This window comes from Nipponia nippon, unplaced genomic scaffold (assembly GCF_047370975.1).
Source record: "Nipponia nippon isolate SJK-2023a ecotype South Korea unplaced genomic scaffold, ASM4737097v1 scaffold_2, whole genome shotgun sequence".
Classification (NCBI taxonomy): domain Eukaryota; kingdom Metazoa; phylum Chordata; class Aves; order Pelecaniformes; family Threskiornithidae; genus Nipponia; species Nipponia nippon.
In genome coordinates, this window is record NW_028262336.1 from 22,547,227 (window position 1) to 22,560,952 (window position 13,726).

At 41.6% G+C, this 13,726-nt stretch overlaps 1 protein-coding gene across 6 annotated transcripts; it reads left to right on the forward strand.

Annotated features, from left to right (window-relative positions):
* Positions 1-3,575: 3,575 nt before the first annotated feature.
* RBM11 (RNA binding motif protein 11) lies at positions 3,576-13,451 on the forward strand. 6 transcript variants are annotated; one of them, XM_087758892.1, is made up of 6 exons: positions 3,602-3,739; positions 5,687-6,107; positions 7,784-7,946; positions 8,873-8,951; positions 9,692-9,788; positions 11,643-13,451. In XM_087758892.1, the coding sequence occupies exons 2-6, from the start codon at positions 6,105-6,107 to the stop codon at positions 11,973-11,975; spliced, it is 675 nt and encodes a 224-aa protein (XP_087615018.1). In that variant the 5' UTR covers positions 3,602-3,739; positions 5,687-6,104; the 3' UTR covers positions 11,976-13,451. The 6 variants fall into 6 exon arrangements, with proteins under 6 accessions (XP_087615015.1, XP_087615020.1, XP_087615018.1 ...); XM_087758891.1 differs by having other exon boundaries at positions 3,605-3,739; positions 4,499-6,107; XM_087758893.1 differs by having other exon boundaries at positions 3,633-3,739; positions 4,783-6,107.
* Positions 13,452-13,726: the final 275 nt, after the last annotated feature.

The window sequence follows — 13,726 nt, forward strand, 5'->3', positions numbered from 1 at the left end:
GTAGGGTGGTTACTGGTCTTTAAGGGTTGGGACTGGTTTTTAATCTATTTCCCTCTCTGGCTATCAGCAGATTAACACGTAAGCAATTGATGTTATATATCACTGACGACTCTGTTACGCGCTTGAAATTTAGGAAGCAGAGTAACTAGAGGTACATCACGTTAGAGACCCACCGTGTGTCTTTTTTTAACTGTGTCACTCGACTGCAATTAGAGGCACTGAGATGGGCAAAAGAAACTTAGAACCAAAAGTCATTCTGGTGACAGAAGGATTTTTCTGTAAGAACTTGAAGAGAATTCTGAGAACTGTATCTCTATGGATTATTTTTGCACAACATTACCTTCTGAGCTTTTTCCAAGGAGCCATTCTCTAATCTAAATCCAGAGGAGGTCTGTGAAAGTGCTTATGTGGGAGAGAGATGGAGCTTAGAGCCCCACAGATCTCACCCAGACACTGACTTGCTGGGTGTTTGGGGTATGTAACTTAACTTCATTCCTCTGTGTCCCCAACTACAAAACAGATGAGGAAACATTTATTTTTGTGAAGCTCATTTATTTACAAACCAATTCACTGGGTAGATACAAGCGGGCAAACTTCCATTTCTTGGCATTCACAGTGAGGCAAAGGAGGCAGATAAACTCTGCATTATTCAAGTGAGCCGTCTGGATGCTCAGTTTGCCTCTATCTGGCCCCCAATTATTTCCACTGCAGGAGACAGAAAAACCATAACCACTCAAATACGAGAGAGACACATCCCAGGAATGTTTTTTGCATAGCGTATGCTTCACAGTGCTTCTAAACATAAGGTCTAGGTCTCCTTCTTTTCCACCCACAACAGTTAAGAGGGGGAGTGTCTGTGTTTCATTATTTACTTTTAAGTGATCAGCCTCTACAGCTGGCATTATGATTCTGAGCAACTCAACAAAGCTGAGCTAGACAAGCTCCTGCAGCAGATAGCCTAAAGGAAATCTCTTCAAAGTTTTTTCCCCTTTGAATGCAGCCACAGGGAGAAGAAGATGCAGTATGTCCAATCATATGACAATTGACTGAGCTTAACCAGTGACCTCTTATTACTTTTCTGCTTCCATTTCTCAAATTTATCACCCTATTCTCAGTAAAGTTCCCTAAGGCAGCTCTTGTTATCACTTTGCATTCCCTCTTCATCTCAAATCTTTGACCCTTTGTTCAACAATTGTTATAAAAGCACATCCCTACTGATATTACGTGTTACTTAGAAAAGTAATGGTATAGTGTCAATTTGGCTCTTTCTCCTCTCTACTTTTTAATATAGATTGTTGTGACAACAAAAACTTAGTGCACCCGAGCAATCACCAGTTAGGCAGCCTCAGCATGCACTCAGTATGCAGTACGCATCCATATACCAGTTCAAGCATGGAGAGCTCAACACCACTAAAAATGAACTGGTAATAGCCCTAGTAAAATATCTACCGCACTTATCCAAGAGCCAATCACCTGCCCTTAGAAGAAAATCTTACATATGTACCTTTACATATATCTAATGCCACTAGTTGTGAATAAACATTTTTTCTTTTACACACGAATCGGGAAAAGAAAGGAAATTTTAAGTTCCCTCTTGAACTGAAAACAAATAAGCCCAGCTCACATGTAAGTAAAGTGCAGTGCTACCCATGTCGATATAACCACCCTCTGAAATCAGTCTCAGGAAAGGACTCCTTTACTAGATCAACGCCCAGAAAATTTTGCGGTATTGATCAGAATGTTGAACTAGTGCTTGTTGGACTCACCTCTCTATCTCATGACAAGGGGACTTTGTTCACCAACGGTGGCACTTATGTCTCTCAGAAATTCGTAAGTCTTAACTATAGTTACTGTTTACACTGCTGTTTCTACTGACATCCCACTGCCAGCTAAATCCTTCAAGACGACACTGAGTTTCAGGTACACCGTCACAAACAGATGCGAGACCCTCGAAGTTCAGGCACTGCCCATCCCGCTTCACTGCATATTGTTTTGTCTACTGCTTTTCTCACAAGGATACACTTCTTCTCACACCGAAATTCAGAGTTACCTGCTCCGAAAGTGCCTTATGCAAACCAGTGGAGGATCCCGGCACTGCCTCTTCAGGACTTTGACAGTCCCCCCAGTGCTCAGGACCGTACCGGTAGCACCTCCTGAACGAAACCTGATGCTTTTGGGGGAGCCCACAGCCCACCAGCTATTAAAAACCCCTCAAGACTGGCCAAGTATTCAAGTTGAAAAAAATACATAAAAACTTCATTTTATTACAGTACAAGATTACTACGATTTACAGGTAACAGGGTGGCACTTTTACAATTAATTTTACCCCCAAAAGTTTCTGATAAAATAACAGCTAAAAACATTACAGCATGGTTTTCAAGATTAAGATCGAATCCTTATGCAAGACTTGATATCCTGATCTGTGGTCACATGTAAATGTATTTCCCCTTCTAATCTTCTCGCTACCCCCGAGGATTTTGTAATCTTGGGAAACCCCATCCTCATAACGATTCTCATAACAATTCTCATTTCGCTTACGAATCAAGCCACTTCTCCAGAAAAATTCCTTTCTAACCGCTAGCTTAAGAGCACTGCTCCCTTTCAGGCGAGATGAAATCACACCTGGCTTTCGCAATGCAGAATGTTTAACTATGAAAAAAAGCTGTCTGAAGACTACAAAGGGGAAAACCCCGACCGGCTGGAAGAAATTTAAGACTCATTAGGTATTCTACACTGAGGCTTGTAATTCCTGCAAGTTGATGGTCCCTTTCTAAATAGACTTGACAAGTCAGTAACTAAGCCTCCATTTGAAAATAACGGGCATTGAGGTAAAGCACACCACCTACGCTCGGGGAAAAGAAAAAATTAATAATATTTTTCACATTGCTGTCAACAGGATGACTTCTGAAGATGTGCTCCTTTGTAAAATAACGCTTCAAAAATATACACTGAATGCTAAATGTGTGTACGTGCTCGAAACCTGTTTGTCGCAACCAGGCCACGGTGGGTTATAACGTGGGTGTAACTTCAGCTTGAAAGACGGCAATCCTATTCCACTTCTTTTCAAACCTGGAAGAACGCACGCCACCCGCCGCTCCACGCGCGCGTTTCGCGCGTAGCTATCCCAGCGCTTTACGGCAGCGGGGCCGAGGGCGCGGGGGGGGGTTTGGAGGTGCGGCGCTGCAGTACCCGCCCGCTCCACCAGGCGGCGAGGGCAGGAGGCAAAGCTCGCCCGCCCCGCCCCGCCCCGGCGACGCGCGTTTCTTCCCTTGCTTGTGTGAAACTGCTCGCTTGCAGTTTCACACGGACGAGAAGGAACTGCCCCGGGGGCACCCAGGCCGCCTCCCCAGCTCCCGTCACAGCTGCGGCAAGGCCGACGTTAAATATAATAGCGAGCTTGAGAGACGCCCGCGCCTTGCGCGGCCCCGGTCCCGGCCCCGCCCGACGCCCCCGCGCCACGCTCCTCCCCTCACGCCGCGCGCTCCGCCCGCCCCGCCGCGCTCCCGCGTTGCTAGGGAGCGGGCTCGGTGTCCTAGCAACGCGCCCCGCGGCGCGGCGCTTTACGGCAGCGGGGGCACCCGCCCCGTCCCCTGCCGCGCTGGGACCCGGCGGCGGCGGCGGCGGCGGCGGGGCCGCCATGTCCTCGGCGGGGCGGCCCGAGGAGGCGGGCCGGACGCTCTTCGTGGGGAACCTGGAGAGCCGCGTGCGGGAGGAGATCCTCTACGAGCTCTTCCTGCAGGTGGCGGGCGGGCCCCCGGGGCGGGACGGGGCCCCCAGCCGGGCGCGGCCGCCGCGTTGTCCCCGGGGCCGGGCCGAGGCGAGGCCCCGGGCTGCGGCTCGCCGCGCCGCGCCGGGGAGCGCCCACGGCAGCCTCCGCCGCAGGAGCGGAGCGCTGCGAGCGGCCGGAAAGCGGCAAGCCGCCGGCCGGGGCCGGGGCCTGCCGGCAGCGCGCCGCGGGTGCGGCGGCCGGGGCGGGCGGGCGGCCGGCGGGGGCAGGCGCCTTCCCGTGCTTCGCCTGTTCGGGACCGCCGCCGCGGACGGGAGCGGCCCCTGCCCGCGCCGCCTCCCCGCCCGCGGTCTGGTCTCCTCCCGCCCGTGCGAGTTCTGGTGCCGCGGAGGGGCCTCCAGTTAGTGAGGAAGGAATTTACAGATGTTTTTAAAATCCCCATGGAAAAATCTTTTTTACGCTTTTTAAAATATATTCTGAGCAAGAAATTTTATCATTAATTTGATTAAGGAAAATTAGTGTAAAACCTGAAAACGTGTTGAGCAAGGTTGAAGCTATTAACAGAGTGCAAGAGGCAGTGGGAATGATCTGCAGGCGGGGCTCTGGACTTCTGCCTATATAAATGACCTTTATATCAAAATGTTTTCTGTTTTAATGCTCGAGAAGGTATTAAAAATTGCATCGGTGGGATTTTCAGGGAGGTGGTGGGAAAACACAAAGTAGCTGGACCTGTTTCCAACCTGAGCTTAATTCTCTTTCCTTGGAAATAAGGTATGCCGAGGAGGAAAGAAAACGACAAAGACAGACAATGTTAAGACGCTGCCTTGGCTTCAGTTTTGATCTCACGTTGACAGCTTCTCTGGCTAAGCCAGGCTTAGTAACCTGAAAGTAGTAAGGAAAAGCGGGGAGGATATAGAGAGCAGGGAGCATTGTATCACTAATGCAGGCATCAAATTTCAAGATGGACTGACAATAGTGGCTGATTATGGGCTTTTCCTGAATTTGTTTATGGTGCCTTTGTTTTGTGGGTGTTTTTTCCTCCTGGCGGGATCCAGTCAGCCTCTGTCAAGCTAAAAGGTCCCAGGCTCTGACTGGACAGTTTAGCTGACAGCATGGCGACGACTTGCTTCTACCAATCCACCAATTTGCCCCAGTCTCAGAATGAACCTTGCTTCCTTTTGGTGAGTTTGCAGAATAGAGTGCAAAAAAAGAGATGGGCAGAATCATCTGTTCTCTTGCTATTTCATGTGCTAATCAGAACTATTTCTACTCATCAGTTTTATTCCACTGATTAATCTGCTGTTTGTCTTGTTAACTAGGCAAGACCTCAGCATGCTACCCCATTTGCATTGAAAGGCATTTTTGTTTGGTATATTCTAGCCCTTTGGGTTTTTAGCTGTTCCCATCTCTTCCTAACTTTCGGTTTTTAACTTTTGCCTAAAATCAGCTAAGAAACAGTTATTTCTTCTCCCCCTCATTTTCTATGCAGTATTCCTACCTGTTTCCAATACTAAACAGTAGTCTGCTGTTTAACTTTAAATGTTAGGTTAAGAAAGCTTATCTTACCAGGGGACATGAGTAATGCCATACACATTCTGGTACGACAGTGATAAAAATAAGCGGATGCTCTCAGAATGCCATTTTGCATGACTCTTCTGCAGAGCCTGCAGCAGTCGTCCAACTGCTGACTTTTATCTGGGTCTCTAGGTCATCCCAATAACACCTACTTATCTTTTTCCTTCTCTTCAACTTGTTCTCACTCAGGTTTCTGTGTCTTTTGCTGCAACAGCATATGCTTCTCATTGCAGTATTGCCCTTTATTGGAAAGTATACAGTTTGATATTCCTGCTATGGCATAGTCCTAAAGATGCACTCCTGACCTGTTGTTTTTCCCCCATCAAATTATAAGCAAGTATCTATTACTACTTCTAAACTATTAATATTTTTATTTATGAACAGGAAGACCACATATTTAAAAGACTGATCTGCAAAGGACTTGAGTTTGTTGCTTCTAGTTCTTGAAGAACCAGATCCTCCTCGTTAGGCAAATAATAATCAGAAGACTGGATATATGTAATTTTTTTAAAAACTGCAGCATAGTGCACAACAACAACAAACATGCCTTAAGGAGCCAACTCAAGCAAAAATAAACATGTTCAGAATCTTACTGAAATCCCTTCTTTAAAAACAAACAAACAAACAAAACCCCCAAACAAAACAAAACAAACAAACAAAAAAAACCACAAATAAAAAACCCCAGCAAACGTCAAGATATTTGGAAAGACGAGATCAACATTTTGAAGATTCCCTGCACAGGACAACCTAGGTAGTATCCTTTGCTGTATAGCCTGATCACCCTCTCCACCAATAATAAAAAATGGTACATTATTTTTGATTCTTTGTGTTTGTCTATATGACTTTGCTACTTTCACTAGGGTTGGGGGGTGGGAGTGTTTTCATTTTTCAGCAAAAGCATCTTATTTAATTGAGGATTAGTTTATACACAGCTGTCAAAAGCATACAGCAATCAGACGTTATTATCACAGATGACAATCCTTAATATCTTCAGTCTGACAACATGGAGGGTATAATAAGGGAGATGGCTCCACATCATCACTCTGAATGCTCACAGCAAATAAATTGCAGATTTGTTGTTTGACGGTAATCATTGAAAATGCAGAATAATAAAGTAGATTACTTTCTATGGCTTATTTTCTTCGTTTGAGCATATGCTCTGTGTTTATTTTGAATGTTTAACTGTTTATGCAGTTTAATTGCTATAAAGCTGTTGTGAGTTAACTTGTGTTTGCCTGAAGCCATAGATGACTTCTGAGTGACTTTTACTGAAAAGTACGTATTGTAGCAGTAGTAGGAGTAGTAGAAGCCAGTCCTACCGATGAGTGCTATTTTTTGATTCAGAACAGTGAATTCTCCATCTACTACAGTAATGTAGACATTCGGTAATTTTTTTTACTGATGGATTTTTTTGTAACTTATGTTCACTTCATTGTTCATCTGGATATTCTGTCCTAAAGTTAAGTCGTTGCATCCTTAACACTCCTGAGCTGTGGCAGGAGAGTGCTGTTGGCCACTTCTTTTCACTCTGCTAAATCAGCCATACAGACACATAGTTTCTTTTGATGAGAAACTGTTGATTCGGTGACTAATGCACTGATTCCATCTTGTGTAGAGAAAATTCATCATCTTTGCTATCTATTATGAAAATGACAGTTTCTTTGAAAATGGAGCCAGTATTTATGGAATATCACTGCTTTAATTTGGTTCTAGAAGTACTATGCAAGGATTAAAATGGTACGTGTAGGCAGAGATGGAACTTTTCAATGAAGATATTTCAGGCAAAGGGTGTGGTCTGGGTTTTTTTTTTGTTGGTGGCATTTGGGGGTTTTGTTTGGGGAGGGGCAGAAACAGTATGTTATCTCTGATGAGGTGATAGTGTGTCTTGATTCCTTGCCATGGGGGTCAGGCAGTACAGAAAACTCTGTTTTTTGGTGGTTCCGGAAGCGCTACTCTCTATTCAAAGTTTGCTTTCCCACAGTGTTGATGCTGCCCATTTTAGGAATTTCAGCAAGAGTAAAATAGAAGCATATTAATGGAGTAGGTCACTCTCACATAGCTGGTATTATCAATTTGCTCAGTGATGTTAGCTGTGCAAAAAAACCCTGTAATAATTGTACTAGCAGCTGTACATGCATAAGATAACTTTTTCTATATTCAGTAAATTAGTCTTCCCTCTTGCAGCAGCTATCATCATTATATTTTTAAAATAATCAAAAAAATCTGATTATTAAAGACTGGACATCACCCATGGACTGATGCTTGCTTCCCTTTTAGCATATGCGGAGCTGATTTTTGTTTGTAGAAGGCTCAGAATTTGAGCTTGGGGAATGTGGAGAGACATTTTCAAAATTATCTTATACTGAGAAACATACAGTGTTTCTGACTATGGCAAAATATACCTCATGACGACGTATTCAAAACAGAATGAAGGGTCAATCTCTGTTATTTCTGTGAGAAAATAATACAAATTTCTTTCAGGCTGGACCATTGACCAAAGTGACGATTTGTAAGGACAAAGAAGGAAAACCTAAGTCTTTTGGATTTGTCTGCTTTAAGCACAAAGAATCAGTGCCTTATGCAATAGCTTTGCTGAATGGAATCCGTTTGTATGGAAGACCAATTAAAGTGCAGTATCGGTTTGGTACGTTCAGTAGTCTCAATGCTTAGCTTAAGTCTTTGTAATTTTTTTTTAATGACTCTTTTTGAGTCCTACAGTCTTTTACAAAAGTGATGATTTATAGTTGGAACAAATTACAGTCCTTTTTTTTATGAAACAAAAACTTCCTGTGGCTTTTGCATAGGGAAGGATTTAGTCTTTGTATTTTTTATTTACTAAGAGAATAAAATAGGTTGGTTCAGAACAGCATAACTTGCAAGCCAGCTCTGACCACACTGTATGGAAAACATAGCAACACAGGTTTTCACTCCAGATTACATTTAGGAATCAGGGTGTGACTTTAACTTGCAGTCTGGAAGGAAAAGTTGATTTAGTAAGTGCAGCAGCTATCAAGCTGTTTGATAGTTTTTATACTAAAGCCACAGAGTTATCAGAGCTGTTGTTTTAAGCGGAAGGGATTGTAGTTCAAAGAATATAGTCACATCAGTCACATTCTTCGTTTTATGTTTATGAAAATAAACCTTCTAGAAAGCTAATGATCAGGCAGCATTTGCAACCCAAACATTAAGGACTCGTATTCCCACAATGCACTGTGCCACTCCTTACTTCAAAGGCTGTACCTCTGTACAGCTGCTGGGTTTAAGTAGAATGGCTGAGGTTCCTAAAATCGGAAGCATCTTGCATGACTGTAATTGAATGGGAGTTATTCTGTTCTTGATTACTTCAACAGCCCTGATTTATGCTTCTGTAAGTGAATAAATGACAAATGGATGTTTTCAAGCAGTAAAATGATGCTGTAGGTTATCTGCCATAAAATGGCACCTTACCTTTATATACTACCTTAGCTATACTAGCACACTACAGATGACACAGAACACTTTCTGTGTTTTTTAACTTGTTAATTTAATAGTCATAACTGAACAGTCATTATGCTCTTGTCTTATTTACAGGAAGTTCTCACTCATCAGAACTAAACAGCCCTACACATGGTTTCGAGAACTATATTGACTTATATTCATCTTCATATAGGTAACAAAGATCATCTATGAATGAACTGTATGATTATCATTTAAAAAAAAAATCTTACTAAGAAAATTAGTTGATGTGGTAGAGTAATCTTTAGGCTTTTCATTAAAACAGCTGTTGTATGCTTTAATTGCATCCTTACTGATGACTTGCAATGGGCTGTAGTTAATTTTAATGTTTGGTTGTTTAGCTTGCCAGAGGTTCAGTTAGCTTGAATTTCCCATTCTTTATTTGTTTCTGCAAGATACAGGACCATGAGAAAATACTGAAATATGGTGTTTGTACTAACAATGTTTGCAGTTGTTAGGGGGAAAAAAATCTGACGATAGAGATAAGCTTTTTAAGCACCACTGAGTTTATATCTATATTTTTTATGTGTATATGTACAAGCAGTTGTCATGCATATATGAATGCACAGGTATAAACCTGTTCTAATGGAAGTCTGACCACCCCAGATTCAATATTTTTCAATGTTTCAACATTGTTATTTACAAATGTGACAGAACTCTCTGTGGAAGCTAAACTCCCATGGTGAAATCCAGAACTCTTTTGCATCTGCACTTAAGTACATGTGAGGATTACTCATTAATTGAACCTTTGGATGTATTTTCCTTGTTCTATCATTTTCTTTTTTCATGGAAGTCCAGTTGTTAATTCTCGTTATAGCCCAAGAGTTAAGTCTCACTCTGGTAAGCAGTATGCGGTGGACATCTAGGCTTTGTATGTTTGCTTGTTTTTCCTAGGTATCATCAAGAGCCTTATGGAAATCCTCCATTTCCTGTTACTCCTTTTCCAATGACTAACAGTTTACCTCATGAATACTCAGGCTTTCAAAAGATGGTGAGTTTCTGTTAAAAGTTAAAAATTTGTGAGTTTTTTTATGAAGTTGGATGTATTCTGCATTTCTGCAAACAGCGGTGCTTATTTAATGCCTCAAAATGTGGTCTAGACTGCTGACTTTGACAGTATTAGGTCTATTTATTTTAGCATTTAAGGGTACGATAATAACAGGGGATCTACCAAACCAAACTATTTTCTTACTGCCGGAATGAATTAAAGGTATATAGCTTAGGGAGGCTAAAAATGTCAAAGTCTACAGACAGAGCTCTCTCCTGTACTGTGTTTCAAATCAAATCCCCTCGGTGAGACAAGCTAACCTAGTAATATCACAACCATGCAAGCAATAGCTTCTTCATATACAGCTAATTCAGTCCGGGAACCTCTTGGCTCTTCTACTCAATTCAGAAATGCCCAGCAGAAGTTTGAAATGTCCTAAAACCAAACCTGAAACTCACATTCATGATTTACTTTCATAGCAGTAGACAGTGTGAACCCATATTCCACCTCTCCTCTAACAGACTCTGGCGCACCGGGCCATTCTTGTCCTAATCTCTTTTGTCTGAGATATTCCACAAGGCAAGGGAACTCATCTCTTCAGATGGCAACCTGTGGGCCAAACTCTACTCACCAAACACATCACGGAGCTTCCGAATCTGATGAGTATGGATCGGTAGGACTGGAGAAGCCCAGCATTTAATGTGAGGTACCAACTGTGGACAGCACTGCTGCCACCCAGTCTGACTGGGGATTGGCCAGCCCTTTGTCACTGTCGAAGGGGTGAAGTCTGGATAGATCTCTGTAGCTAGTGGCAGTCTGGGCAGGAAAATGGAGAGGGTCTGTTCCCTGTTGCACTGGTGGCCTGCCTCCCCTCTTCCCAGGCTGTGCCCTCGGAAGAGCTGGTGCTTGTACAAACTTTTCCATCCCCTCCACTGTGGTTGGAAGGCTTGGGAGTGTACCATCTCCCCCGCTGTGCTTGCTCATAAACCCACTCCTTAGTAACAATGCAGTACGTAAACACCGGGAGACCAAAGTCGGCAGACCAGCACATGCAACCAACTTCATACCATTTTCTGCTTGCTAGAAGGGATGATATTGCAGTAAGTCTCCAGTGATAGCTTGTTGCAGCTTCAGCAGGAAGCGATCTCGTCACATGTAGGCCTTCACACATCCCCCTCACCTTTATTTGGGTGAGCCAGGCAGGTTACTCACTTGAAGTTGCCTGCACATATAACGTACTCAGACGTGCTCCCCATCATTTTTCTGGTTATTGCCAGTCAGTAGAAAGCTGCTCTTTTCTAAGCTTTGTCATTCTATTTCTGTATTAGGGCTGTGCATTTTGTATGAGAGGGACTCTTGGGATACTTTAGGGACTGTAGCAATAAGCTGGGCGCTTACTGCATTGTTCCAAGTGCTTTGATCTATGGATTCACTGTACCTTGTTGGAACGCCTTGTTCCACATTACATTTAAAATTAGTTAAACCAGGTTAAAAAAAAATGCAGATGTGCATGTCTTTTTACATTAACAATAGGCACTGCAGTTACAAATGTTTATGAAATACATAAATGAAGAAATGAAAGGAATGCCATGTTTGATTACCTTACACAAGGACTTACACAAGGCAGTTTAATCTTAAATCAGATTATTTCTCTGTTCTAACTTTGCCATGAAAAAATTATCTACTTTTTCCAACTATACTAGTTGATATAATAAAATATATAAGCTTTTTTCTCAAATGTTCTGTTATTTTATAATTTATCAGCATTTTCCTTGTATAAGCCGTAACACATGCAAAACTAAACTCTTCAGAACTTCCTCTTTACAGTGTTAACAACTCAAGTTTCTGTTTCTCTAGATGAACCATTTTTTAGCACAGCAGTACACAGTACAGAGTCCAACGGGTCAACAATTTTCTTACTATCAGATGACTCCGCTACTGCCTTCAAATTTATCCTTTTCTCCCTATCAGAATCAAGCTGCAAACTTTAAGTCTGCACAGAGTTCTTTTGAATTGGCCCTGCCACGTTCAGGTGACTGTGAAGTGCACCAGGTGGATGACAGCACCTCTAAAAGAAAGAGAGAACAGCAAAGTTGTGACAGTGACACTAGTATTGAGGATGACAAAATGAGACAAAGAAAGCGTGACCAAAAATACAAGAAGTGCAAAGCCAAGAAAAAGATGCATTAATGCTGTGTAACTGGAGCCATCTTTTTTTTTATTATAGTTGCTATTTTTATTTGAGAGAAATTTAATCTTTGCACTTGATTAAGAAAGGAATGTTCAAGATTCATATTATTTTTGAAATGTGTTATGCATAAAGTATACTGATATTTTATTTCATCTCAACCTATTTAAAGAGGAAAGTACTATTTAAGTTATAGGAAACATTTAAGAAGATAAAGTTTTCCTAATAAAGGAATAAAACTAGTTCATCCCCCCCCCCCCCCCAAGAATCATGGGAGGCTACTATTTCACTGATAAAGAAATTTTATGAAAATACATCATTTCAGCCATTCATGAAGCATATGTATCACTTTCATCACTCATGGAATGTACTTTTGTGAATGGCGTTAAGAATTTTCTGGAGCCATTGAAGAAGTGAGCGGGCTAGAAATTCTAAGCGTCACATCAGGGGTGTGCTCGTCACTGAAGTATCAACACCTAAAACTTTTTCTCTTTTCTAATTTAGCTCTGTTGTTACTTTCAGTTAGGATCACCTTGTATGGTTATTGGAACTGTTTTTTTCCAGTAGTAAACTTGAGGTAAAATATGGGCATTTGCACTAACTACAAGACTTACACATGTATCAATGCTCAAATGAATATATGTACTTTATGGCTGCAGTTATGTATTGACTAGAACTATATGCATATATATGTTACTCTCATGTTTTATTTGCTTATTTGAGAATCTAAATGTTCGTTGTAACAAATGGATGAAAAATTTAATGAGTATCTCATCTAAGCGATAGCACAAAAGGATGAGTCAGTGGAGTTAGTACTACCTCTTCAGAAGAAAAGTTTTCCCTTGTTTAGCAGAGAAAGAATAAACTATCTCATATCATGATGAATCAAAGTAGTCAAATGACCTATTTTCTATCTTTCACAACTGCCAACAACAACCTATAGACAGATACAGACTTACTGTCTTATACAATACCAAGTACAGGTGAAACACTTTTAAGATCCTATTATATGAGAAAGCAAAACACTTAATTTTCAGCTATTTAATATTGCTTAAAGTCATCTGTTCAGACTAGATGTAGGCTTCAAATCGCACAGTAAAAAAGGATTTTGGTTTTATTACACTCAGTTTTCTTGATTATAATGTTGGGTTGCTTGAAAGGAATACTTTTCATCCTTAGTATTGAGAAAGAATATCTCAGGTTTACTGGTTTAAAGGTGATGTGTTTTACAAGCCCAAATGAGTTTCAAAAATGGAAGAACGATTGCAACGATTTCTCTTTTGGCTGATAAGATAAATCACAGCTAATAAAATCACTTTCTCAAGACACTGCTTTTAACTTCCCAAAGGGATTACTTCGTTAGCCTAAGAGACAGTCTTACAACGCCACAGTATGGCACCCTTGAAATGTCATTAGCAACTGAATTCAATTGTCTCTAGAAAGAACTTACGTAATAAAGGTTTGTGCCTTAAATAAGATTTATGCCTTATGTTTTAAGAAGCTTGCTAAGTCTGTCCAGTCCCTTTCCCTTTTTCCCTCTACCCTTTCACACAAACATTTTCCCCTTTATCTTTTTGGTTTGTTTGTTTTTTCCCCCACCAGTAACTTTAGGACTAAACTATGTAGATGTAATCTAACTTCTGTTGGAAGATACTGCTGATGTTATACCAGTAAGTCACTGATCACAAAAGTTGCCACAGTCAGGCCTATGCTAATGTGTTCTTATCAGACTTCCCCAATGGACAGATAAGAT